We start from the raw sequence: 26,372 nt of genomic DNA on the forward strand, positions 1-26,372 counted from the left end.
GACATGTCTCCTACCCTCCCCTATGTCATTGGTACCTATTTTTTAGGATGCCATGGGGATTTAGGGGTTAGCACTAGGTAACTCTAGACCTAATGACAGGAGTCTGTCCAGTTTGAGCTAAAGCATCTGGCTTGGTAGCTAGGGGCCTTACTAGACTCTCATCCTCTGTGGGTTGGGCACAGAAGGGGGTTGCTGTGGTAATGCAGTCTACAAATTTACCATAGTCATAAGCTCAACTGCTGAAAAGTGGGCAGAGGTTCATGAATGGTCACAATGAACTCTATCACTGATTAAGGAAAGCTGTGAGGAGACAAACAGACTGAATTAATTTAAACAGGCTCAACTGATACCACCCAAGGACTGTTACGATTATGACTGGTAAACAAGCGGAGCAGAAATCAAGCAACCAAAATTGGTATCTTGGAAATCAGACCTAACTGGTGGACAGAGTAAGGAGCACATGTGCACCCACATCTACACAGCAGCAGCAGTTTCCTTTGTGCCCTTTTAATGGGCATTTGTGGGCAAGCCACCGAACTGCCTTGCTGCAGTCACAGAAAGACAGTCTGCACAAGAACAGGTGTCCTTGATCTGCCAGGAAATAGCCAGCACTGCAGGGTGGAACCTCTTGCATAGAACAGGTTGGGCCTTTCTCAGACTCCTTGCTGAGAAGTCCCTGCCTGGCCTAGCACCTTTGGCAGCAGTGGGTTCCGCAAAAGGGGAAGTGACGATCCAAAACTAGATGCAAAGATGTATTTCCTGAGGGGGGTGGGGAACCCACAGTGCAGCTAGCTGAATGTCATGAGGAAGTTGCAGTTGAGACCTAGGCAATGCCACGAGAGGTCCTATTGATTAATCTATTAGCTTAGAGCTGTTGACCTAAAACCCAGGGCCCTACCTTCTCCTCGGACACTTTCCTCTTGGATTAGGTGCTGCCTTTCTTCTTGAAAAGTGACGTGAATCCTAACAATGGCAAGAGTTAGGGGTGGGGGAGAGGGGAGTTATGGAGACAGGTGGAAGGGGAGTAGGTTGAAGTTATTCCTATAGACGAGTGGTTCTAAAGTTATATCCTGAAGTCCCACAAAGGTCTACAAAGCTCTGCTTGCAGGAGTATCCCTAGGCATTTTTCAGCCACTGCCCTCCTGCATCGAAGCGCCATGCCAAAAAAAAACAAAACCAAAACCAAATCCAGCCAATCAGCACAGCTGCATGGTAACCCCTGCAAGTTGGTACCTAGGGCAGTTGCTCACCTGCTGCTATAGAATGGCCCTGAGTGCTTGGCAGTGAAAACCACATCAGGTAACCAAATTGTACAGAAGCTCAACGGGTGTCTACCCTGATGGATGTTCCAGGCTAAGTTAGCCTGGCAGTTTTATCACAGGGCACATATCAGCCCAGATGGTGGTTAGGGGAGGGTGGAAAGCTCCCCTGTATTTTTAAGCAGTACCTCCACGCATTGTGGAAATGCACACACAAACAGCACATACGCTGCAAGCAGAGTGTTCGTTTAATATAGAGATCTGAGCATGAATGCAAACACCATGTAATCTTTACCTTAAAAAAAAACAAAAAAAAACAACCAAACCCCGCCCCCAACCACTCTGGCAGACTTGTTTGAAAATTCCACTTTATTTCTCTCCATTATAAAAGCAGGGTTTTGTTTTTACATTTCTGTTAAGTGTCCAGACTTGGTACATCTTCATTATGTTTTCACAGTATCTCTGCAAGACCCCAAGGACGGTTCACATTGCTGCAGCATGAATGTGGGCAGAATGCTAGAGAGGAACCTGTGCTACGGAGTCTAAGGTAACCCTTCTCTCCCCCCGCCAAAGCACCATCCTAATCCAACTGCCTTTCTCTGAGCTCATTGCAGGCTCTCTGCTGCTTCTTGCCATGCTAGCTGGTGCATAGAAACATAATGAAAGCCAGGAATGGAATCCATGTGCCATCGCTCACGTGGTTTGCTAGTGAACAAGAAGCCATGAAGTCCTGCCTCCTTTCAGTGTGCAGGAGATGGAAGTTAACATGAGGGCCCCCTTGCTGTTTCCATCCTGGTCCCTCCACAGGTCTGCCCATCCTCTCTCTCCTGACTGCATCAGAGACTGACCGAGTTCTTCCTGAGCAGAGACTGGCACATTTCAGCTCATGCACTCGCTTGGAACCATAGAGAACTGTCCATCATGAGAGGACTAAGATGGGATCACCAGAGCTACCACACTCTCATGTTGCGCACTAGATCTGTACCCAGAGGTGCAATAGCTCATGTTTTCAGCAATACCCAGCTTTAGCTCTGCACTTCCTTCAGGACACGTTCCTTGTACAATCCCATCAATTGCTTGGCTACCCTAATCGAGATGTAGCTGTATTTACCGCTGCTGATCGCAGCCACTCAGTGCATGAACTGGTGCCCTGAAGATTCAAGTATCAAAAGAGAGGCTAAGTGCTATGTACAGCAATTCTAAATATATGGCTATTGAGTTATTAACCAGCCATATAAATAGTGGTGTGCATAGCACTTTTCCTTTCCAGCCACCACCCCTTTTGTGTTGGCTCAATCTGTCCTCAGCAGTTTTCGTAATGGAGCAGCTTTGGAAAAACATCACTTATTTAATCACAAAGCATGAAGTCTTAAAAAGGCAGTGTCCTCTTTCTACACCAGTATCTGACAGCACAAAGGGAGGAGGGAGGGATGTTTCCAACAAGGAAAGAGGAGAGGCATTCTTGGGATGGAGTGGGAGTTAAAGGCCTTGCAAAGGCCATGCAAAACTGACCCCTGACATGAACCTTCATTCTCACTTTACTGCCCAGCCAGGTCTACTCAGTGCAGCAGGAAAGTCTTAGCAAGGAGGTTAATGTCAAAGTGCAGGGGTGTATCCAATCCAGCAAGATAGGCGGTAGGAATCTGGCTTGTTTCATGTACCCAGAGACTAAACCTAATGCCACGCTAAATGGAGTATGGCCTGAGGATTCTCTGAATGTGATTTCGGATGAGCAGGAGAAGAAATCTTTCCTCAGAACCCACTGTCTTAACTAGCTTTATGAAGGAGTGTTATGATTTTTTTGTTCCAGAGGTGCGGAGAACCCACAACCTGTACTGAAGTCAAAATACTCAGCACTTCAGAAAAAGGCTCAAAATAATGCCAGGCCTGAAGAACACCTCCCCGTTCCTTCCCCAACATGCACACACTAAACTTTGGGGCTGCTGAGAAATGGATGCAAGCTTCACCACTTGGGCCCATCCCAACTATCACCAGTCCGGACACAGCAGGAAGAGGTTTTGCCGTATTCAGTGATTCGCTATTGCGTGGTATTGCCTGGGAGAGGATATGGATAAGTCTCAAGGGTCTGTACAAGTCAAGCTATAGCTGGGAGCTAATTAGACATAAGAAAGGGGAACTTAATGATGGAGGCAGTCACCATGCACACCACAAGGTCTCACAAGCTTGATTAATTATCCTCTCTAGATCTAGGGCCTGGGTTTAAGCTTTCTTCGGCCGTTCGTTGGCAAACTGCATCAAATGACTGGCTCCCTGAGTCAAATATCTGCCTGTTGGGAAGAGTGCAGGCATCTGTGGACAATCCCATCTGGAGCAGTCTCTCCCAGAATGCCCATGAACACTGCTGCTGTTGGGAATCAACTCTGAGTCTGGTGATGTGAAGGATGACTATAGGTGCTGTCATGTGGGATGCTGGGGCTTGGAAGCAGGCATTGAGGCTTCTGGTCCCTGAGCGGGAGGGTTCTATTTGAGCAGGCTGCCAAAATAAAGGGGTTGGACATAAAGTAGGGAGGGTCCTGGTATATCGTAAGGCTGTCTTGCGGGTGAACTCTTTTTAAAGAGTGTGCCTGGAGGCTGGCTGCAATGCTAGTAGCTAGCCAATGAGTGTGGGGGAGAGACAGAGCTGCTTGGAGCATAGCGTGGGAAATGGCAGATCCAGATGGGAGTCTTGGGGAGTCCCGGTGAGACCTGCTAAACAGGGACCAGCCAGGTGCAGAACCTGTGAGCACTCCTAATCCCTAAGCAATTCCTCAGTAAGGGGAAGTGTCACTATCCTCATTTTACAGGTGCAGTGGAGAGGCGAAGAGACTTGCCTGAGGCCAAACAAGAAGAGCTGAAAACAGAAGGTAGGTGGTCTCCCAGCCCCTGCCCTGTCCTCCAGCCCACGCTGCCTCCACCATACAAGTTCCTCCATTTCTAAACTCCCCTCAGCCACAAGTTTCAGTCGAGCTGCCTCCTTTTTATGCTTCTTGTCTTTGGAGAAATACTGGTGGTGTCTCTGAGGCCACCCAGGAGATCCACCAAATGATTTCTTAGGGCCCTGACTTATGTTCCAAACAGACATGACATCCCAGAGCATCCTCCCCGCAGGATGCAGATTTTTTCATTGTTTTCATCTTCTTAGGGGTTGCTTGCTTCCACATCTATGCTTCCACCATATCTCTGCAGCTATGTCATCACCTACAACCCTTATCACTGAAAGCCGTCTGAATCCAGTGGGACCATGAGGCTGCTTCTCCATCAGCCCAGGTGAGCACTAAAGCTATAGTAAGAGGAGACTTTTTTTTGTTTTCACTGTTAATAGGAAGGGTGCATATTATTTTCACAGGTATAATTCTTCCTGAGTCAGAGACTCTAGTGGACAACAGCTGCTCTCATTTACACCCATCCAGCCCCAGTGATTTTAGATGGGTCCTGCTGTATCTTGCTCCTCTCACCCCACCTGTTATGAATTCATTGGGGTTTCATGGGAGTAACCGATGGCAGAATTTGAGCCCACATATATTACAGCTTGTGTGTGACCCACCAGTCACGACACCCTAGGGGGAAATAATAGTGGGCTTGTTTGGATGGAGAAAGTTCCATCCTGCTTGCTCTGAGGAGATGAGTAACTCCCCTGATTTGTGTTTCTTTTTGAGTACCACATCTCCAGTCGTTTCCACCACTGTCTGGATTGTCCCATATTCTCATGCCAAAAGAGGCTCAGCTTAGAAGGCTTTAGCAATGCAAGGCTGTGATGACCCCTTTTATTGAGCAGTGAGGGGCCTGACAGCTCTTGTCCTCAGATGTTTCTCTAACAAACTTGTTACTTGCATTGCAACTGTGTGCAATACTAGTCCCATTTCTGCTCAGACAGCAAAACTGGGTTTGAGCTGGGTTTATTTCCATGCTTTCTTGTTCCATGTTTAAAACCCAGGAAGGCTTTCTTTTTAATCTGGTTTCTTCCATTATCATTCCTTCCTCCTCATCCCTTGATACACTGACCATCTATCCCTTGCTCCAGAACACTTCCCCTCACCCTCCCTAAAATCCTGTAGAAAAGAGATTCTGCTTGGTGAGATTACATTTTCTTTCAAACGTAGCTTTAAGGCAAAAGTTTGGCAATGCAAAGCAAAGTCTACATAAGGCCGCATGACTTAGGTTTGCAACTCAGAACCTTTTATCATTTAAAAAAAAAACCCCATAATAATAAATAGTCAGCGTTTAGCTCCAGGAACTTGAGTTTCATTCTGGGGAGAAAAAAAAAATCCCTTCCCTCCCACCAAACATAATAAAATGCCCGATAAAAATCTTATTTTGTTCTGGACAATCTGGGTGAGCTAATGAGACTGAAGTTCAAACAATAACTAAAGTCAGGAAGAAAAGGAAGTTACAGGGCTAGAAATAAAGTTAGTTCGTGGATTCCTCCTTAGGAATCAGGTGACGAGACAGACCGTGGCCAAGGTCTCCTCTTTAGCTTCAGCACAGTGAGATCCGTCCCAATGGGAGAAGGTAGAATGGTTGCATTTCTGTTGAATGAATAAAAAGTGCATCTCAATTTTGCTTAGATTCTAAAAGTATCTAAGTGCAGGGTTATTTTCTTCCCTTCTGGTGCCGGGACACCAGGTTGCTATTACCGATATTTTGAAGGGATCACCACTAGTGGTGGCCCGTCCTTTGGCCTCCACATGAGTACCTGAGCATCATTGGCATTGGGTTTCACAAGGGCACTGGGTGGTATTGGCTCATTCTTGCTAAGGACCTGGGGCTGCTCTTGAGCAAAGGGTTGCCGCAGTGTGGCACGCTGCCCCAAGGGTCTGCTGGGATTCACGTCTATGCCCAGCCTCATACGCCACTTGATAGTCTGCAGGGTCACCATCTCGCTGGTGGCCGTGTTGGTGGCAACCAACCAGGTGGTGAAGCTTTGATCCCGGTGGATGCTCGTGAGTTTTGCCATGTTGCTCTCGCTCACAGGCACCGCCCATGTGACGCTTGGGTAGAAGTTATCATTCATACTGATGTTGAACTTGGATTCCTTCCTGGTGGGCCCCACGATCATGCAGGTTTCTGTGGTGTTGCCATACCAGGGGTAGTTCACGCCGTCCGAGTCGCTTATGGCCTGGATCTTGCCATCTTGCAGATCTGGGAGTTCCCAACTCGACCTGCCACAACCAAGAAGGAATCACGGAAAACTGATTAGCTCAGGGACTCGGTGGGCTGGGTTTTCATTGTATGGCCTGAGAGCGGGGGTGGTTCTGAGTGCAGCTCCCTTGTATCCTCCTCTATGAGTATTTGTGCTCCCAGTATTACTCTGAGAGCTCATCCCCTCTGGTTGCAAATGCCTAGGCCCAGTCTAGAGCTGGGGGCCACCACTGCATTGGTATCAAACAGAATTGGAAATTCAGTCTCTAGGCTTGGTACCAGTGTGGTTGCAACTTAACTACTGAGTGTGCTCTCAAATATACTGGTGTTTCTAAACTTCTACAGAGGGCCCTGTATATCACTATCAAAGCCATGAGACCCACCCCAGTTCTCTTTTTTCTCCTGTCCCTTAAAAACCCTTTATTGCAACCGGTCTTGTGCTGCTCCTTACTCAGCCTCTTACTGATTCCCTTGCCTCTTCGACAAATAAGCTGCCTCCAGTTTCCTAGCCCCTGCTGGTTTTAAGTAAGAGGAGGAGTCAAACCCAAGTCTCCCAACTAGGCAGGGCTGCTGCCAAGCTGGCTGTCAGACTCCCAATCCTATGGGACAGGAGGAGCAGCCTTGAGTGATGGGGAGAGGAGGTCAGCAGTCTCATGGCTTTCAGAGAGCCCTGCCACTCGCTAAGTCCTGAAATAAATACTTGTGTTTAGCAGGGACCTTCCTATCTTCAGTCTCTAACCACACATGATTGTTCAACATTCTGGACAAGCCACAGTCCTCTCCGTCTGCCCCTGCTCTATACCAGTCATGGGTAGGGCCCTCCAAATTCACAGTCCATTTTGCTCAATTTCACAGTCATAGGATTTAAAAAATCATAAATTTCATGATTTCATATATTTAAATCAGAAATTTCACAGTGTTATAACTGTAGGGGTCCTGACCCAAAAGGGTGTTGTGGGGGGTGGGGTTGCAAGGTTATTGTAGGGGGGTCTTGGTATTGCCACCGTTACTTCTGTGCTGCTGGTGGCGGGGTGCTGCCTTAAGAGCTGGGCACCTGGCCAACAGCAACTCCTCTCCGGCCACGTAGCTCTGAAGGCAGCAAAGACGTAAAGGTGGCAACACCATGACCCCCCTACAATAACCTTGCAACCCCCTTTTGGGTCAGGACCTCCTATTTGAGAAATGCTGGTTTCGCACGTGAAATCTGTAGGCCATGGGGTAAAAGTACACAACAGACCAGATTTCACGGCTGGGAATTTGGTAGGGCCCTAGTCATGGGCAAGGATTGCCTTGTACAGCATCCAGAACAAAGGGGGTTCTGATACTGACCAGGGGCTCCGGACACTACTTTAATACAAATTACATTAAATACGGCCCAGCCTCTCCCTCTACCCCTTCCCCCAGTCGCTCCACTTTAATCTAAGACAACTTTCTTACAGCACAAGACTTGACTGTGCAGCTAAAAACCCAGCCAAACCAATAATAATGAGGCAAATTGTTCCAGTGACCCTCGGGTTGCTACAAAAGAGCAGCCTTTTCTGCAAGGGGGGGGGTAGGGAGAAATGTTACAGCTGGGAAGATTGTTCTTAATTAGGTAGCTGGAGAGTGCAGGGAGGTAAATGGCCCCACTGGCAAATTAAAAGGTGAAGTGTGTCAGTTCTGCATACAAAAGGCTCCCCTCTCTTCCCCCTCCCCCCCATCAGAGCAGTCTGACTCAGCTTTGCTGTCCTGATCAAACTTAGGAGTAGGAGGGGCTTTCCACTGGGGAAATGTCACTCAAGGGAAGCTTTGCCCCCTCCCTCATCACTCCCAAAGAGTTGGCAGAAATTCAGCCATCCCCCATCACCCCATTTCCTCATATGCCAAGTCTGCTAAAACATCTTAAAACTTATTGCAAAAGAAGCAACGCTGGCATTTAAAATATTACACTGTTGGCTGGAAGTTTGCCTGCGTGCTGGGTTTTGTAGTCTTGTGGATTGACAAACATACAGAGGATCTGCGTATAATACTTTGCACTTCTAAATCCAGGGCGCTCACCGCATTTTCCAAATGCTAATAAGCCCCGTAGCTCCCTTCCCACCTACCGTGTGTTTTATCCATTTTACAGACGTTGAAGCACAGAGAGGTAAATGGTCTTGATTTTTTCCCCCTCCCCCCCAAGTTGCTCAGCACCTTGGAGAGACCACTCACATTAGTGGGGTCTGGGAGTGCTCGACGCTTCTGAGAACCTGGCCCTAAATGCCTGACCCAACATCACAGCAAGTTAGAGCAGTGAGAGAGTGAAGTCCAGTGGCTAGTGCCCCTAGAGTGGGACTCAGGAGACCCAGGTTCTGTTTCCCCTACTCCACAGCTGACCTCATGGCTGAGCTTGGACAAGTCACTTCCCCTCCCACCTTTTGTCTATTTAGCCTGTAAGCTCTTCAGAGCAGAGAGGCTCCTGCCTGTGTGGTGCCTAGCACAATTTTGTCTGGCGCCTCAGGCACTACCTACCAAAATACAAATGATAAATGTTAGTGGCAGAGCTGGGGAAAGCACCTAGAAGTCCTGACTCCTCATCACCTGCTGTCACCATTAGACAAAAGTGCCACACCCCAGACCCAAGGGTTTGGAGGCCATCACGGTAACCGCAAAGGCTAAGTGGTTCAATGCCCTCTAAACCAGGAGGGGGAGGGGAGAGCAGCTGCAGTCGATCTTTCTGATTGCAAGTTTAAACGTAATCACAGGACTCCTAGGGAAATGCTAGTGCTTTCTATTGAGGAGATGAACAAAAATGTTCCTGCCTGACCTGCATGTTTAATGTCAAATGCTGGAGTTTTGACCCTTACATTTGGATTTTTCAAGCCTATTAAGAGAAGCTGATTAGTGGGTCAGAGGAACATGATGCCAGAGGTAGCTGAGCACATCTGAGAGCCTGATTTTTTGCAAAGTAAACACCCGGGACTCCAGTGACCACAAATGCTGATGTGAGCCCAAAGGCCAAGCTGCATTCTGGAGACCTGCTTTTGCAAATTGGGCTGGCAACGCTGGTTCTCATGTGCACACTGAATTCCTACTGGCGCTAGAATTACTGTGTTTAGGGGGAATTTTCTTGCACTTCAGTACAAGTCTTATGTCCCAACTTAAAACAGCCCTTAGAGTAAATCAGAGAAACATGCTTTGAGCACAGGACTGGGAGCAGGAGGGTCTAGTCTAATCCAAGCTTTGATATTGACTCTCTGTGTGGTTTTGGGCTAGCCACTGACCCTCTCTTTGCCTCAGTTTCCTAATCTGTAATGTGGGAACAATACAAGCTACCTCACAAAGCTGTTCTGAGGGCTAATTAGTTTAATGTTTGGAAAGCCCCGTGAGATTTCTCTTTCACGAGTTAGCAGCATTTGGCTCTAACCAGCCTGTGGGATATTTTATACGATCCAAGGTTTGTCGGTCTCCTTGGTTAAAAGCCTTGCATTTGTGGTTATGCTGTATACTGGTATCATGGTATAATTCCCCACTCTGAACCTTAGCGTCCAAAAGATGGGGTACCAGCATGAATTCCTCTAAGCTTAATTACTAGCTTAGAACCTGTAGCGCTGACCAGTCCAACAAAAATTACCAGTGCCGTAGTGCCACTCTGGTCCGCACTCACTTCGAAAAACCCAAACCCATCTACACATAAAAAAAAAATAAAAACACCACACAAGAGTAACCATAACCAGAACAAAAAAAATCAACATACAAAAATCACAACCACTTAATACACACAAAAACCAACAAAAAAGACTACACACCAAATAACTATCACACTTTTTCCTTTTTTTTTTTTTTCTCCCCATTTTCGCTCTCTCTTTTTTTTAATTTATACTTCCACCCCTTTTTTCTTTTTTTTTTTTTTCCTCGTTTTTCGCATTTTCTCCTTTTCACCCGACGCATGCCCGGGGAGCCCCAAGAGCCAAGACCGCTCTGGATCTTAACACAAGGAAAGTAAACCCTTTCCCCCACCGTTGCCTCTCCAGGCTCCCTCCCTGGGTTATCTGGAAGAATCACTGTGATTCAAACTCCTGCAATAGCAAAACACAGAGAGGAAAATTCACCTTCCCTCCTCCTTCTCTTCCTCCTCCCAGACTCTCCCAGAGAGAGAAAGTAATCCTAACACAGAGAGAAATTAACCTTTCTCTCCCTTCCCTCCTTTCTCCCCACACCAAGTCCCTGGTGAATCCAGACCCAGTCCTCTGGGGTCTCACCAGAATAAAAAAACAATCAGGTTCTTAAACAAGAAAAGCCTTTTAATTAAAGAAGGAAAAACAGGAAAAATTATCTTTGTAAATTTAAGACGGATTAGGTACAGGGTTTTCAGTATAGACACTGGAATACCTCCAGCTAAGTATACAAGTACACATAAAATCCTTTCAGCAAATACAATTTGAACTCCTTCCAGCCAAATACACATTGAACTTCTTCCAGCCAAATGCACATTTGCAAATAAGAAAACAAACATAAGCCTAACGCCTTATCTACCTGTAGCTTACTATTTTGAACTTATAGAGCTTGTATCGGAGAGACTGGAGAGAAACCTGGTTGCATGTCCGGTCACTCTCAGAACCCAGAGAGAACACAACCAACAGGTAACAGACACACAGAACTTTCCCTCCCTCAAGATTTGAAAGTATCCTGTCCCCTGATTGGTCCTCTGGTCAGGTGACAGCCAGGCTTACTGAACTTGTTAACCCTTTACAGTCAAAAGATATAAAGTACTTCTGTTCTATTAAGTCCTACTATCTGTTTATGACAACTGAGTGGCTGCATGTGTAGTGCTGTTGTCTGTACAGTGCTCAGGGACATTGCAATATAGAAGACACAAAGGACACATAAAAGGAAAATATGAAGTGCAAAGCATTATTTTAGGAAACTGCATAGGGCGTTAACATCTGGGGTTAAGATCTTCAAAAGTGACTAGCGACTTTGGGTGCCCACCTTCAAGGAGCCTGATTTGCACTTCCTGGAAATCAGGCCCCTTTAAGGTGTCTCAAGTTGGGCCCCTAAAAATCATTTAGTCACTTCTGAATGTCCTGGCCTCAGAACGTCCGGGCCACAGAAACCTGGCATCCTGCCCCCAGCCTGGTAAGCTCAGTGCCATGTGATGTCATCAGAACCTGTAGGGGTATATAGCCTGATTCGGTTTGTCATATGCTACAAACCTATTGGCTAACATACTGTCTGCGGCAGTTCTTGTTCTTCTTCCAAGTATATTGCCAACAGACAGAGGGAGTCCTTTGCCTGAGAGCCACTTCTGACCTAAAACTGTAAAAAGAAACCCTCCGAGTAGATTCTAGCCATAACCCTTATGGCACGGGGAGACTGATTATATGAACCTCTTAAACAGCTAGGAGTCATTCCTCCCCTACGCCCCTCAACAAGAGATGAGAAAGAAAAGCTCCAGGGATTTTTCAGTGAACTCTTCCGTGCAAGGGAGGATGAATAGGAGGTCACGTACTATAGCAACAGGTTTAGCCCTTGCAGCAGTATCTCATCAAGTGTGATCTCTGAAATACCATATGGGAATCCTTTCTCTCCCTTTCAGCAGATAGTTTAGGATTACTTTCCGTTCAAATTGTTGCTGATGCTCAGCTTGATTGAGGCCCGGGGACAAGGCATAACAGTTTCCTAGATGTTCCTATGCATTATCAACGTGCCCACTGCTGAGACGCAGGCGCAGTAAAAACATGGGCGCACCACACTGGGACATCTTGTTCGGATCTCAGCCCGCTGCTTGCGGTTTGTAACTGAATCCTGAGCTGTTTTGTCCTACCCTTGCCACAGGCTGGTGGACAAACTGTCTGGCTGAGGGTGCCACTGAAACTGTGAAAACGAATTACTTGGTTCCACCTTAGTGCCTGACGGATCTTTTGTCTGCATCTCAAAATCACTATGTAAGAGCCTCTGGTCAGGAGCAGCTCTGCAAAGGCTGTTGCAAGTCAGGACTGAGAGGCCTAGGCAGATCTGTGCTGGGCCCTGGATTAGACCAGTAAGGAGTGTTGCCACTCAAGAGATGCATCTGCAGAATTTAGGGAGAAGGCTAAGGACTCAAATGGCAAGAGGTTCTATATGGCTGAAGTTCATTGGTTTAACTTTATAGCCTGACTCGGGCTGGGGGTGGAGGATTAGCAGTGGATGCTGCAGAGCAGGTGAGAGGTTTGGGGAGGAAATTTACACAACACCCAGTGGCTCTATGCCTAATTCTAGCAAGTGTGACTAATCCTGAGGATTTCAATGAGCCTCCAATTTACTCGCATATGTTGGTGAGAGGAAGAAGTAGCCTTCGTCATCATCCTGTTACTGGAGCATAGTTCATGAACCACAAAACCTGGAGTTCCTGCCCCTTGCCTGCTGTTATTATCAAAGATCCCTTGCCAAGAGGGGTCATCACCTTTGATTGTGTGGCTTGTCCATATGAAGTCAAATAATTCTCCCCAACCGGCTATTTTAACGTGCTCAGAAGGAGGTGCTGCAGAATGCCCCATTGCTACAAACGGATCTCTCTGGGATTAAAACCGTGCCATGGAAAGCCCAGAAACTTGCACTGTAAATTCTTCAACACCAGGGAAGCTGTGTGAACTCCCAAGGCTATCTGATTTCAGGCAGAGCTGCTCCAAAATCAGTGATTCTGGCTTGTAATGCTGGCAAGTTTGTGTTTTACTCTGCTGCCCGGTCATCCAGAATCACCATAAACTAGGTAGCTGAAAGGCCTGCTTTAACTTACCATAGGGCCTTTACCAACACAGGAATACTCTTTCAGCTACATCTCCATGGAGCAATGGTGGCCGGGCTGTAGCCTGTCAAGCAATATTTTCCAGCCCTCCCGATTTCCTTTTCAGGCATGTTTCTTTCTATTCCCTAAAGAGGGGACCTGGCTTATACAATACCTCTGGATGTTCCCCTGCAGCATAACATGAGACCAAAAGTGCAGCATTGTGTGCAGACACAAGTGACCTCCAGCTTTCCGCAGCAAGCAGGATGACATGGGTGCATTGTTAACCTTTTCAGACAGGCATAATGTGCCATCAGTACACACTCCAGGTTCTAGCTCATCCTCAGACTTCAGTGCTTGAAGCCAGACCTTAATTAGTCACAGGACATTATGGCCTTGCATATTGTTCTTATAATAAAATGGGGGCGCTTGCATCAGAACTAGACTTTGCTCTGCACAGATGCCCAAGAGGAAGCCCTATTGGGGGGGCAATGCAGCACCATCCTGGGCTTTCCAGCCGTCCTTCCACATGATTCATTGTGACCAACATCACCAGCTAACAAAGTCTGTGCTTGTGGCAGAAACAGACCGAGGCAGTGCTGTCCATTAGCAACAAGCGGGAATAATCTTGAACTAGATTTCTATGGATTTATACCCCTGATCCTCACGTTCAATATCACTCCCTTTATAAACTGGTTTTTACCCTCTACCTCACCTACCTCAGCATTGCAAAGCCATTCAGTAGGTAAAGAACAAGAAGTGAATGAGAAAGTAGAATGGAGACAGACTTTCAGGCATGAGAGTAGCAGAGCTGTTATCACTTTTATACTTTGGGGGAACTTCGATGAGTTGGTTTGCTGCACACCAGAAATGTCACCATTCTTTTAGTGGATTAGTCTCCAGTCACATTTCTCCTCCTGAGGTCTTGGAAGTTTATTCTTCATATAGGTTTGTTTTTATAGCAGAGATCAGTTTCATTCTATTTCTGTTGTAGGCCCTGGAAGATGTAATCTTTAAGGCATCTCTCTTTTAAAACATTAAGGGACATTGTAGAGATAAAAATCTATATATAATTTTATTTTAAAAAGCCTTCACAGATGACTCAAAAAGTCTGATTTATTTATCAGTCTGTGTTTTGCTTATCACCATCTGTGCTGGTACTTATACTTTACTCCATGGAGACAGTGAAATTAACCTGCTTAATTTCACGTAAATTTTATATAATTTGTATTATGATAGCACATAGGAGCCCCAGTCATGGACTATACTGTGCTAGGCACGGTACAAACACATAACAAAGACATGGTCCCTGCTTCAAAGAGCTTACAGTTTAAGTAGGGTCTGACCTTCCCCTCCCTGCTTAAGCAAAGCTTTCACTGCCTGATTCTGAACACCCCAGTTGAGTAGCACCTTGCTCCAGACAAATAGTTCCATTCACTTCCATGGAAGTGCTACTCCAGGTAAGCAGCAGTATCAGAACCGGGCTCTCAATGCAACCTAATAACCAGTGCAAGTTGTTTGCAGAAGGACAGCAGAATAGGACCAGCAGGCAGTTTCACTTTGCAGTCCTTGTGCTCTATTGCTCTGTTGTTTGCTTTCAGCTCATGACACTGCAGGGGGAATCTTCATGGCCAAGGAAGCGTTCAGTGACTTTTTAAGCAATGACATTTCTCTTAGCATTAGGTTTTTCAAAACCATGTGTGTGAGTGTAAAACCTAAAAATTTGGCACCTAATCCCTGAGCTGCAGACATCCTTTTAAACAAGCATGTGTTTGACGGATTGCCTCTGTATCTCTCCTCCATCTAGTACTGAGGGGTACGCACAGCTCAGTCTGTGTTCCCCTGCCATGCCTGCCTTCTTCAGGGCAATGGGCAGCGTGTAGGTGACTGAGCGACAACTTCAGAATCTAAAAGCAAAAATGCTTCAAAGCCTGGTGCGAAGATGAGGCTCCCATTCTCAACCTGAATCCTTCTTGTGCCATCAGACTTCATTTAGGTCACGGACATTAATTTTTGTATTCAGAGTTATTAGAGCCTGTTTTAATGGTCTGTTGCAACCGTGATTTTTAAAAAATCCAGTTGTCCCTATTTAAGAGGGAATGTTCCTACTTTCTTGGGCCAAATTCTCCACTGCTGTAAAACTCCAGCAATGGAACTCTGCTGATGTACATCAGCTCATGATCTGGCCCATTCTTTCAACCAGATTTCCACTGGTAAAAAGCTCTTAGAATACTGGGGTTGGAAGTGACGTCAGGAGGTCATCTAGTCCAACCCCAGACTGGGACCAATCTCCAGTCAGATTTTTCCCCAGATCCTAAATAGCCCCCTCAAGGATTGAGCTCAAAACCGTGGGTTTAGCAGGCTAATGCTCAAACCACTGAGCTATCCCTCTTCGTGCAATGATATTAAGAGGTCTTTCTCCCCAAATGCCCTTTTTATAGGTTTATCGTGTGTCAGGTCTGGGAAATGGCATGGAGAGGCCTACAAACTTTTAATCATGTTTTCATAATGTACAAAGCCAGCTAAATATGGCTGACTGCAGAGGAAAGCACCTCTTTGCACACATACAATGATATTTTCATCCCTAAATTTGCACTGTTTACTGAATTATAGTTCATTGTTCCTCCATATATGTGCTGAGCTTAATTCCAGCTGCTCTAATAATACTTAGCTCTTATACAGAACTTCTATTCTACAGCTATCACAGCATTTTAGAAAGGAAGGTCAACATCATTATCCTCGATGTATAGATGAGGAAACTGAGGCACAGAGACAAAGTGACCTGCTCCAGCTCTCCGCATGTGAGTGACAGTCGGGTATAGAATCTAACTGCCCTGTTAGTTTTGTTTTACTGAATACCCACCTATATTTATGCACCAGTGGATTTTTGTGTGTTTTCCTTCGCACCTGATCATCTAGGCTGAGATTGTCAAATGAGGCTATGGGAGTTAGGCACCCAATTTGTTTCAGCTTTGAAAACCTCTGAAACCACCAGCCCTAATTTCTTGGTTACTGGGCCCTACCCTGCAGAACCCCATTTTAAAGAGCAGACAGTGAGCCCAACTTTCCAGGACTCAGCCCACTGTGTGTGCTTTAGAATCGGTAAAATCTTACCCCCTTCCCCATCCAACTTAACTCTATCAATATTTGGCTGTTGCCAGTGTGTTGGCGAGGGGGTTCTTTCTGCTTGAGCAATGAGCTGAGAAAGGATATGGGGACAGAAATCAGGAACTTGGCAATCTGCTCCCCTGGGGCGCTGGGCCTGTCAGACACACATTCACTTCACGCCTGAAATGTCAATCTCGTGTCATTAGGCTGGGCAAATACTATAGATAAGGTTGCCCTCTCTCCATCCTCCAGTGCTCCTGGAGGGCAGAGGCACTGGAAGGCGGAGTACAGCAGAGAGGAAGTTGGACCTTTTGGGAAGACAATGTGTTCGGTTCGTCTGCTCTCTGGTTCTATCCTCTGTCCCCCTTCTCTTCCCTCCTCCTCACCTTTCATTTTGTAGTTGCCCTGTCTTTCCCTCAGCTAGGTAAGCATTTCCCTCATGCGGTGCTCGCTGAATTAGCAAGCAGGAAGGTTGCTTAAGCCTGATCTTTTCATCCCATCTTCCGCTGGAGACTGGGCAGCATCATTGTGTCCAGTCACCAAGCCACCTGCCTCTCCTAGCCCACGCTATGTTCCAACGTCAGGCTCTTGTACTGCTGGCTGTGCAAACCACTTCCGCTGTACCATGAGTCTTCTACTAGTTTTACCCATGAGCCACACACTTGCTATTCTGTGTGGGTGGGTGTGTGTAATATTTATTTATATATATATAGGTGGAGCTGCATTTCCACTTACATCACAATTTGGAGGTGGAGAAGTGTGATGTTTTTTCCCCTGTTCTTTTCACTTCCTGTTCTTAGATGGTGTGGACGGGGATGTACATTTTTAACCGCAGCCCCAGGGTGATGCAGAGGGTTAATCCATCACTCTTGCATCCAAATCATGCTTGCCTCACCCATGCAGGCAGCCTGTTGCAATGAGCAAAGCAAACAGAATTCAGCCCCCTAATGCTGCCTTACATTCATGGCTGGTGTAATGTCAAGCACTCAGCCCTGCTGATAGCACATTGCAGGAATAGCAACCCAACTAGTTTACAGCAGCAGAGCGCTGCAAGTGTCAGCACTTGTTTGCATTCTGATTTGTCAAAAAGCACTCTTTCCTTTTTTAAAAAAGGAGGCATTGGCGAAGAGCTGGCATGGAAAGTACTCTCTTATCATATGAAAAGCAACACCCTTGTTTTCTGCCATAGCCACAATCTCATGGCAGGGGTGACTTCCGCTTTCAGGATTTACAGTGTTGCTGGAACACTCGGGCTACCCTCTGTATAAATGGTATTGCATTTGTTTGGCTACCAAACCAAGCGTTCCTGATTTTGTTCCCATGGGTGTCAATGGGAAAACACCCATTGCCTTCAAGGGGGCAAGATCAAGCCCTTCTCTCTTTTTTTAAAGAAGTGTACAGTTCTAATATTAGAGAAGCTAAATCAAATGGGCTAAATGGTGCTTCACCAGCCAAGTCCTGCTTCCCCTACTGCAACACACACACTCTCTCTCTCTCTCACTGGAAATACTTACATTCCCTGCTCCCCATAGTGGTTGTAAAACTCCATATGGCTACATGCTTGAATCCAACCCACGATCCAGGTCTCTTTCTTGGCGATAGGCGGTACCAAGACCTGGGCCGAGGCTCGAAAGTGAGGGGTCCGGTATCGCAGAACCACGCTGGATGACTCGTCGATGCTGGTGGGAACAGGATCGATGGAGGCTTTCACTTCAATCACTGAAATACTTTCCCGGAAAACTTTGGATTTGCAGCTAATACTCTGAATACAGCCCATGGCATACAACACCAGTGCAATTCCTAGGACACTCCAGCAATCCTGGGGAAGATTAGGCATTGAAATGATATGGTGTTAGATCAAATATAGATCTTCCTGGTTTGTAATTTCAAAAATGATATCCATAGGATAGAAAATTCATCATAAAGTCTCTATTTGAAATTCAGTATTATCACTGCTGCTTTTATGGATTTAGCTGCACTCTTTAGAAGCAAAGGGGCCTTTTCTTATTCTCCAGATAATGACAGATGAAATCTTTCATTCATATATTCTTTGGATTTAAAAAAAGTCTTGAGTTCAATAAATAATCATCTCCTTTTTTTAAAGATGAGAATATTTAGTCCTTCCTCTTTTTGAATGCCATCTGTTCACCATGAAACATCAGCAAAGCTGGCATTTCCCTTCTATTCTTTGGATGAAAATGCAGAATGCAGATAGACACATCTATATAAATAATAAAAATACTTCTTCTCACAGCCCCTGTAGATTTTCACTTCCGGACTTGCAGTTGTTCATAACTTCCCTTTGAAAGAAAAATAGTACTGTAATTAAAAAAAAAAATAACGGTGGAAAATGTTAAATCAGCCACATCTGATTTGGAGGTTTCTGTAGGTGCCAGAGATATGGGTGTTGCTAGTTGTTTTTTTTAATGTAATAGCTTAAATAATAAATCACAGGTCTTTGTCACATTCCCCCGGCTTTGCATGTAGAAATAAAATAGGAGGAGAAATGAATAAAATGAGCAGTTCCCAAGGAGATATTTTAGCTTTTCTATTGCACCACTTCGCTGATTTCTGTTTCAACTTTGCTCTCCCTTCTTCCCTCAATCACTATGGGTTCCAACTGCAAAAAGATAACTGGTGGAAGCACAGCAGCCTCCCTGTCTCCTCCCCCTCTGGGCTTTTCGCGATCCCTGGGGAGTGGGGCTACCTCGCCTGGGTTTAGTCCTTCCACCTCGCCGCTCTGCACCTGGCTGTGGGATCTGCAGAAGTTTTGTCAAAGTTTCTCAGCTGTTACTGGTGGCTGCTGCTGCTGCTTCCTGGCTGCTTTGGGTAGAGCTGCGCTCCCCCTAGGTCACGATCCGTCACGCTGACCCAGCCTGCAGCAAACAATCGCCTCCCGTGACATCTCCACTCACCCGCCACCTGGGCTTGGGAAGGATGCGAAGCCGGCAGGATACAAGCCCGGCGGTGGCTTCGCAGCTTCTCCCCACCCCTCCTCCTCCTTTCCCAGCGCTGGGCTCTTAGTTTGATGCTGCAGTGGATCGCATGTCACGCCGCCTGTGTCCTCAGATGTCTCGGCAGCACTGGCTCAGCAGCCTCCCTCGTCTCCGGGCACCAGCCTCGCCGTCACCCCCCAGGGACTCAGCTGCAGGCATGGGGCGAGTGTCCTTTGCATGTGTGTGAACAGAGAGAAACAGCCCTTTCCCCAGGCTGAGCTTCCGGATCCTTCTGTCTTCAGAGCTTCGCAGCATCCTGCACCTTGGGGGAACTTTGCATTTTCACAAATGCGCCTCCCCTCCCGCCCCCTTTGGACAAATGTCATTCACAGTCTCAGATCGCTTCGGAGCTGCAGCTGCTGGGGGCTTCTTGGTGTCAGGACAGCAGCTTCTTCGTGCATCCGTTTGCTAGGCTTTTCCAGCCAGATAGCTGTGTGTGTGTGTGTGTCTGTCTCTCTCTAGGGTGGGTTTTTTGCTTTATGTCTAGAAAGGTGAGCAAAGCAGGAGCGACCCCGCTCGCTGTTGCAAGCTTCCTCTTTTTGCAAGCAATCAATCAGGGGGCAGTGTCTGCATTATATTTCAGCCTCTCCCGTGGATCAGTCCCTTGGACGGTGGGGGAACAAAACCCTGCTTCAGTTTCTGCTGCAGCATCAGAAAGGCAACCAGGTCAAACTTTGCAAGTAACTCATTCCCAGCATTTTCATGCCCGTGGCACTCTCATGCAGCCCAGCTGTTCTTGTAGGCTTTCCAGGGAGGGAGCTCTGTGCATGACAGCGTTTCTCCCTCCGCCCCAGTCCAATTGCAGTCTTATTAGCAGGTTTCTCGCTCTGCCGCTCATACCTCCCTCACTCTCTCCTAGCCCTCCCCCTGTATTCCTCGCTCAAACTGCAGCTGTTGGAGCCAGACCTCGTTGCAAAACAGCATTTCCTTCCAACAACAGCTTCAGGCATTCTGGGTAACGTAGTTTTTTTATTCCGCTTTTTTTTTTTTAATTTTTAATGCAACGCATTTTATGTCACTTTAATTTTGGCCCTTTTCTCTCCTCTGGAATATTTGCTGGCTGAAGTTTGGTAGTCGATTCAGTCAGGGGCATGACATTTCCTTAGTCTTAGGCTCTCTGGGCTGGGTGAGGATTCTGGCAATGGGAAATCAAAAGCTCTCCATAGTAGGAAAAGGGCTGAGGAATTACTGGCATAGACAGAAAATTGAAAGTGGCTATTAGGAAGCAATGGCTGGTGGGAACGTTGTTACGTTGTGTTACTGATACTTGCAATGTTGCTGCAATGGTCTTGTTGTATATAAGCCAATTGCTAAAGTTGAGGTTTTTCCTCAGCATGTTGGGTGCTGAGCTCTGTGAAAATCTGAGCATGAACCCTGCTGGGTGAGCACAGCTGCAAACCTGGGGTGCGTGTGTGTGTATGTGCTTTTCTAGAATTATTATTCTAGCTCTTAGTGCTTTTTATCTGTAGAGCTCAAAGCTCTTTACAAAGATGGTCAGTATTATTATGCCCGTTTTATAGATGGGAAACTGCATCACGGAAACATGAACTTACTTGCCCAAGGTCAACCAGCAGTATAGTCTAGTTTCTCAATGTAATAAGATGGACACTTGTGTGTTATTTACGTACACAATTTATTTAGCTCTGACAGTGTGTTTGGCACTGTGCAGTCTACCCAGGTGCAATCTCTGCTCTTGACTCTACAGTCTTCTAATAGATACACGGAAGTTTGGGAGGCAGAGGGAAATTCAGACACGCAGATGCCTTTGGGACAGGGTGAGGTTGTATCTGCTCCTCTTGGGCAGTGCTGGAATTACAGTGGAGCCCACTGGATCTGAGACCCAAGCGAGAACACAAGAATTTCACTGGAATGTGCAAGCATAAATTCCCACCTCCAACTCTGTCTGACCAGTAACGTTCAGCCTTCCTCCCTCCCTCTTTTCAGCCAGGGTCCCTCATTCGTCCACTCTTCTGCCCTGGAGAACAGCATGAGGTGGGATGCTGAGCCACACACCTTCCTCAGCCTGCTCCCCCTCCTCATGCAAAACACAGCAGAACTGGCCACCTCACTCAATAGGTTGGGGCAGAAAGAGCCAGGGAGGGACACTCAGGTCCAGAAAATACCATAGAAGGAGATTCCCAGGCTGCCAGGGTGATGGACTGATGGGGAGGGGAGTGGTGAGCGGCTAAGCAAGCCTCTAACTGTAGGAAGAAATGACTGTAGGGATGTGGGAAGCAGAGACCAACCCCAGATGGAGCAGGAGAGATCATGAGGTTTCACCTATTTGATTTTAAAAGTCATTTAAAGAGATCACCTACAGACTAACTAGGCATGGACACCGGCTTCCATGTTTTGCAGTCACGCCCTGTTGGCCTGTGAAATTGTCAAATTAAGCTAAACAGGATCAGAGCTGGTCAGTCTTTAGATGGAAGCTTTCAGGGAAATAGCTGCTAGAAGGGGCATTCATTGATTATTTAGCAAGTGGTAATATTTTCATGCTTTACGTTTTTCAAAGTGCCATGCAAATATTGGGTTCGTTACTGATTGTTGCTGTCCCTGCAACAGATAGGGAAACTGGGCCACACAGAGCATACAAGGGAGTGATTCGCCCATGAACTCACATCAGGTCTGGTGGAGGGAGAAGTAGAACTCAAAAGTTCTTGATTCTTAAGAGACTACTTTCTACCAAGTCAGTACTGATCCCAGTACCAACCATTGTGATGCTGAGAGTGATGGTCTGCAGACGAGACTTAACACAAGGTAATTAAAAATCCCATTGCGCTTTTTGCCCGTTTAGCTTTGCTGTCCTGGTCAGTTTCTAATTTGGGTCATTATAGTCTACTTATAACTCCAAATCATCTCTGCAGCTTCAGTGGGATTCTTCTTCACGTTTGGTGGTATGTGGCTGCGTAGCATGCTGGGAACTGTTAAACAATTGCCACATTCCACTCCAGCAACGGCTGCCTGTGAGGACTGGGTAAAACAATACCTGTGCTACAGTATGGAGAAGAGCTTGAAGGTGAAGATGTTCATGCTGAAGGCTGGCCTATGAGGCCCAGCCATAACAAAACATAATGTTGTGCTTGGGCATATTTGTTTATCCCTTCGATTCTCTTTTAGGATGCTTTTCCCTCTTAAATCTGTTTAGTGTGTGTGCACCCCAATCTCACGTAACATGCCCACTCTCCATTCCTCCTGGGGCTATTTCCTCCTGGCAGTGGGGCTGATATACTGAACTATCACCTTGTTTCAGCACAGAATGACGGAAATACAGCACCTTCTTTTATTAAAAAAAAAAAAAAATACTGCCATATTCTACACTAAAGGACTCAAATACTGCAGCTGGAGCTAGCCTTGCTGTAGCATTCCGGGTTAATACTCCAGAATACTGTCGTGTATTTTAAATAAGGTTCCTCCCCCGCCCCCCCATTCACCACCACTTCCGTCTTCACCGCCATCTTCAAATCAAAAGCCTCCTGAAAACAAGTCCTGTCATAGGAAGGCGCAGAAGGTTTTGCTGTTGAGCAGTTTGGCTGCAAGTGCCTGCTGCTGCTTCTTGGCAGTGATTGCTGGAGCCTGGCTTTGGCTGCTGGCACTTGGGGTGTGCTGAAGGTGTCGGTGATGTTGGTGTGGGCGGGGATGGGGAGGTTTCCAGAATCACAGGGACAGAGGCATTGCTGTTCTTCCCTGACTATATTGCTGTTGCAGGCTGCGTATCTGGGATTGTGGACTGAGCTGATAGGCAGCAACAGCTATGCGGGGAATTTGGGCCATCAGACCCCACCAGCCCAGAGGAATATGGAGCCAGCCTGGGAGGAGGAGCCTGCTGGTTGAGGAGGGAGCTGACGAGAAGGGGAAACCTGCTGGGCCTGGGCAATCAGCCACCTGAAGCAAAACTTCAGACTGCTGCCCCCCACCTGCTCTCCTAGAAGTTTGCAGCAGACCCTCTGCACCTCCCCCACTGCTGCATGCCCCAGCCCTGAGCCTCAGGCCAGGCCAGAGGCTGATGGGGCAGGCCCCAGTGACAGTCAGTCAGTCTGGGACATACCCCAATCTGACATCCCAGTGGGCTGAGCTGGGCCAGCCCCCCATGAAAGTCCCACCCTAGGCCCTGCAAGCTACCAAGACCTGCTGTTTGGGCGCAAAGTATCCCTAGCCAGGGCCACCTTTCCCAATGGGTCTTTCCAGGCAGGTCGGCATCAGCTGCCCAGGGCTCAAGAGGGGAGTGAGCCCCAGCTCAGCATTGCTGGACAGCAGCAGCTTCTTCCCCTGGGGCCGCTCTGCTCAACCATAACAGGACCCAGGCTCAGGCAGAGGGCAGCTCTTGGCCCACAAGGGCCTAGTGAATGAGAAGTGTGGACCTCCTGCCTCGCCCTGCATGAAGCCACCTGGGCTGGGGATGTGATTCACCCTTTGCATACTGTGCACCAGGCTCCACCCCTCGGCCCCCACACCGTTAGTCCCCCACCTGCCCACCCCTGCACACTACAATCCCAGCCTGCACCTCCAGCCTGTCCCACTGCACTCCCACCTCGTGCATCCACCCATTACCCCCACACTGCCTGGCCCGTCCCCTGCACTTTTCTGGATTTGTGTCTCGGTATTGGACTCGTAGCAGTGTCAGTCCCTCCAGAGTCCACACACGGGGGAGTTGAAGCAGCAGCTGGGTCAGGAGCCAGGCACTGCGTGGGCAGCAGGGCCTGTGGGGAGCCAGGTGCCAACCTGGAGCTAGGTGGGGCATTGCACTTGTGGCTGAAGCTCTACCAGCCTCGCGGTGCTGCAAGGAGTAGCCCTAAGCTGCTCAGCACCTTAGCTACTGCTGTGACCACTAGCTTACCCGCTCAGGGAATAGCGGAGAGAGGGCAGGAGCACTTCCCCAGCAGCCCAGCTGGGACCCCTTCCTGCTTCTTGGAGCCCCGGCTGGTGGCTGCCCACATGCCTGGGCAGCCCCTCTGCCTCCACTGCCAGTCTGCTGCCTTCCAAAATTGCCATCCTAGGCAGCTGCCTAGTCTGCTATAGCTAGCAAGGCCTCAGGGAAGGGAGCTGGAATCCATCAGCCTGGGAGTTCTCCAAGGTGCTAAAATAAACCCAGTGTGGATCAGATTGCAAAACCAAAATAACGCAACAGCAGCAGCAGCAGCCTTGGAAATCTGAGCAGAGAGCACAGCGCTCAGCAGAATGAGTGTGAGGGAGGGAAGGCACATTTTAATGATTTATTAATAATATTTCAAAGCCATGTATTTCTGATTAGCTTTCAAAACATGGTATGCCTCTGCAAAACCTGTGTCACCTCTTTCTCCCCACACGTAACATGCATGTGCATCATGTGTCCGTGCTCAGGCAATCTGCGAATGATGCAGCCTCAGTGTGATCTGTAGGAAACCCAAAACTTTTCTCTTGAACTTTCCTACCCCTCCCGGGCGACAGACCATTGCAGCCTTCCTATTTGTGGGGCTGCTACCAACAAGCTGCTAAAAGCAGAGGCCCTTGCCCAATCCAGTCTTACCCCTGAAAAAGGGGAAAAGCAATGAGTTGTCTCCTTTCCTCCCTTTAGGAAGAGTGGGAACTGGACAGATAATTGCCTTCCTCTCCCATCAAGCTGCTGGGAGGAGGACATTGGGAAATAAGCTGTTAAATCTGTGTGGTGCCCTAGTTAGTCACTTATGCTTATGTTTAAGGCTGGGCCGTGATTAGAGCTTGTGGAATGTGTGAGAGAGAGAGAGAGGGAGAGTGTGTCGCCGATGTTCTGGAAAGTAGTTGGCAGGAGAGAGACCCATCAGATTTAAAATTAACGCCCAGTGTTTGCTTTCAAAGTATTTTTCCCTGTGATTACTCCACTAGGGAAACTGCCTAGTAACAACCTCCTTTCCCACTAGCCATGGCCCAGAGAGACAGAACCCTTCCTCCTGGTTGTTAGGACTATTGCCACAAAAACTGCATTACAAACAGCCCCATAGAGCAACACCCCTGCAGTAGGCAGTAGGAATGTCTGGGCCATGCAGAGCAAGAGTGACGGCTATCATAAAGTTAAAGCAGTTACTCGTCGAGCCAATGGCACATGGGCTGTGATTTTTCCCACGCTATGGAACCTCTGCACAGAGTATTGGCAGACCAGTAGTAACAGGGATATTGACTTCTCTGATATCGTAAGAATGCAGCTGCATAACTCTGATCAAATAGGATCTACTGCGTGTCTGTGGTGTACTAGTTACAGTGCTCCTGTGCTGCCTCTTTTCTGTCTGCACAAGTGTGTGGTTGCGTGTATTACATATACACGTGTGTAGTAGCTGTCTTTACAAATCAAGCTGGGGTGTTGCTCCTGGGATGATAGGTGTGTTTGGAGAGGGGAGGGGACAGAAAAGTTTGCTGCAATGCAGTGAAAGAGTTCTGTCCTCAGCTGGTCATCACATAGCAGTGGTAGATCCTTGGGGCAACAGAGGCTAAGAAGCTGCATTAGACTAAAATATATTGTTTACCTGTTACATTCCCCCTCTATAGATATCTGGTGGTCAGAAAAAGAGGAGTTGGGACTCCTGGGTGCCTTTATTAGCTCTGCCACTGATTTGCTTGGGCACGTTATGGGTTAAGCTCTCTGTGCCAGTTTGTCTATAACAAAGTCTTATACCACCTCCCTCCACAGGGCTGTGGTGATGCTTAATTAATTCTTGCGACTCCCTTTGAGAGACTCAGATGAAAGGTGCAATAGATGTGCAAAGTTTTATTTATTTTATTTCATTTTATTATCCTCCAAAGCCAAAACCACCTCCTCCGGATGGTTTCAGCTCTCCCATGCAATGTATGAGTTAATGCTCATATTGATAAACAGCACTGGAACCAAGGAATGTGCGTGTATCATGGGGCAGTGGTGATCTTTAATTGCACTGCCTATCATCTGAGGATTTCAAGGCCCTTGATAAAGATGGGTGCATATTATATCGCTTGACAGATGTGGAAACTGAGACACACAGACGCCTTGTGGCTTGAAGGGCAATCCAGCAATACCGTCAATATTGCTCCTGTCACTATTTGGAGGGGTCAAAGTTGCAAAGGCATCCCCTCCAAAAGACTCAGCCTGGCCAACAGGGCTGCAGAGAAATGTCTCTGGAGACACCCCTAATTCCTTTCCAAGCAGTGCCAGATTAAGCA

General features: G+C 47.3%; 2 protein-coding genes across 13 annotated transcripts in view; one reads left to right on the plus strand and one right to left on the minus strand.

The window, feature by feature from the left end:
• Positions 1 to 26,372, plus strand: part of PLPP7 (phospholipid phosphatase 7 (inactive)) — a 60,252-nt gene that overhangs the window by 13,703 nt on the left and 20,177 nt on the right. For 4 of the 9 annotated variants that reach the window (XM_075060666.1, XM_075060667.1, XM_075060668.1 and 1 more), the window contains 3 exons: positions 1,717 to 1,806; positions 3,070 to 3,353; positions 4,075 to 4,526. The gene's annotated coding sequence lies outside the window, so the exon portion shown is untranslated. Of the gene's footprint in view, positions 1 to 1,716; positions 1,807 to 2,462; positions 3,354 to 3,675; positions 4,527 to 20,105; positions 20,182 to 26,372 lie in introns of those variants that run through there. The other 5 variants (XM_075060670.1, XM_075060671.1, XM_075060672.1 and 2 more) reach the window with 5 other exon arrangements.
• Positions 1,490 to 20,024, minus strand: FAM78A (family with sequence similarity 78 member A). Of its 4 annotated transcripts, none has more exons than XM_032797692.2 (3): positions 19,146 to 20,024; positions 17,745 to 18,530; positions 4,904 to 6,418 (listed from the first exon to the last, which is right to left on the minus strand). In XM_032797692.2, exons 2-3 carry the CDS (start codon positions 18,065 to 18,067, stop codon positions 5,890 to 5,892), a joined length of 852 nt encoding a protein of 283 aa, XP_032653583.1. In that variant the 5' UTR covers positions 18,068 to 18,530; positions 19,146 to 20,024; the 3' UTR covers positions 4,904 to 5,889. The 4 variants fall into 4 exon arrangements, with proteins under 4 accessions (XP_032653584.1, XP_032653583.1, XP_032653581.1 ...); XM_032797690.2 differs by having other exon boundaries at positions 18,962 to 20,024; XM_075060664.1 differs by lacking the exon at positions 19,146 to 20,024 and adding an exon at positions 16,966 to 17,138 and having other exon boundaries at positions 17,745 to 17,829.

Source organism: Chelonoidis abingdonii, chromosome 24, assembly GCF_003597395.2.
Source record: "Chelonoidis abingdonii isolate Lonesome George chromosome 24, CheloAbing_2.0, whole genome shotgun sequence".
In the NCBI taxonomy this organism is placed as follows: Eukaryota; Metazoa; Chordata; order Testudines; family Testudinidae; genus Chelonoidis; species Chelonoidis abingdonii.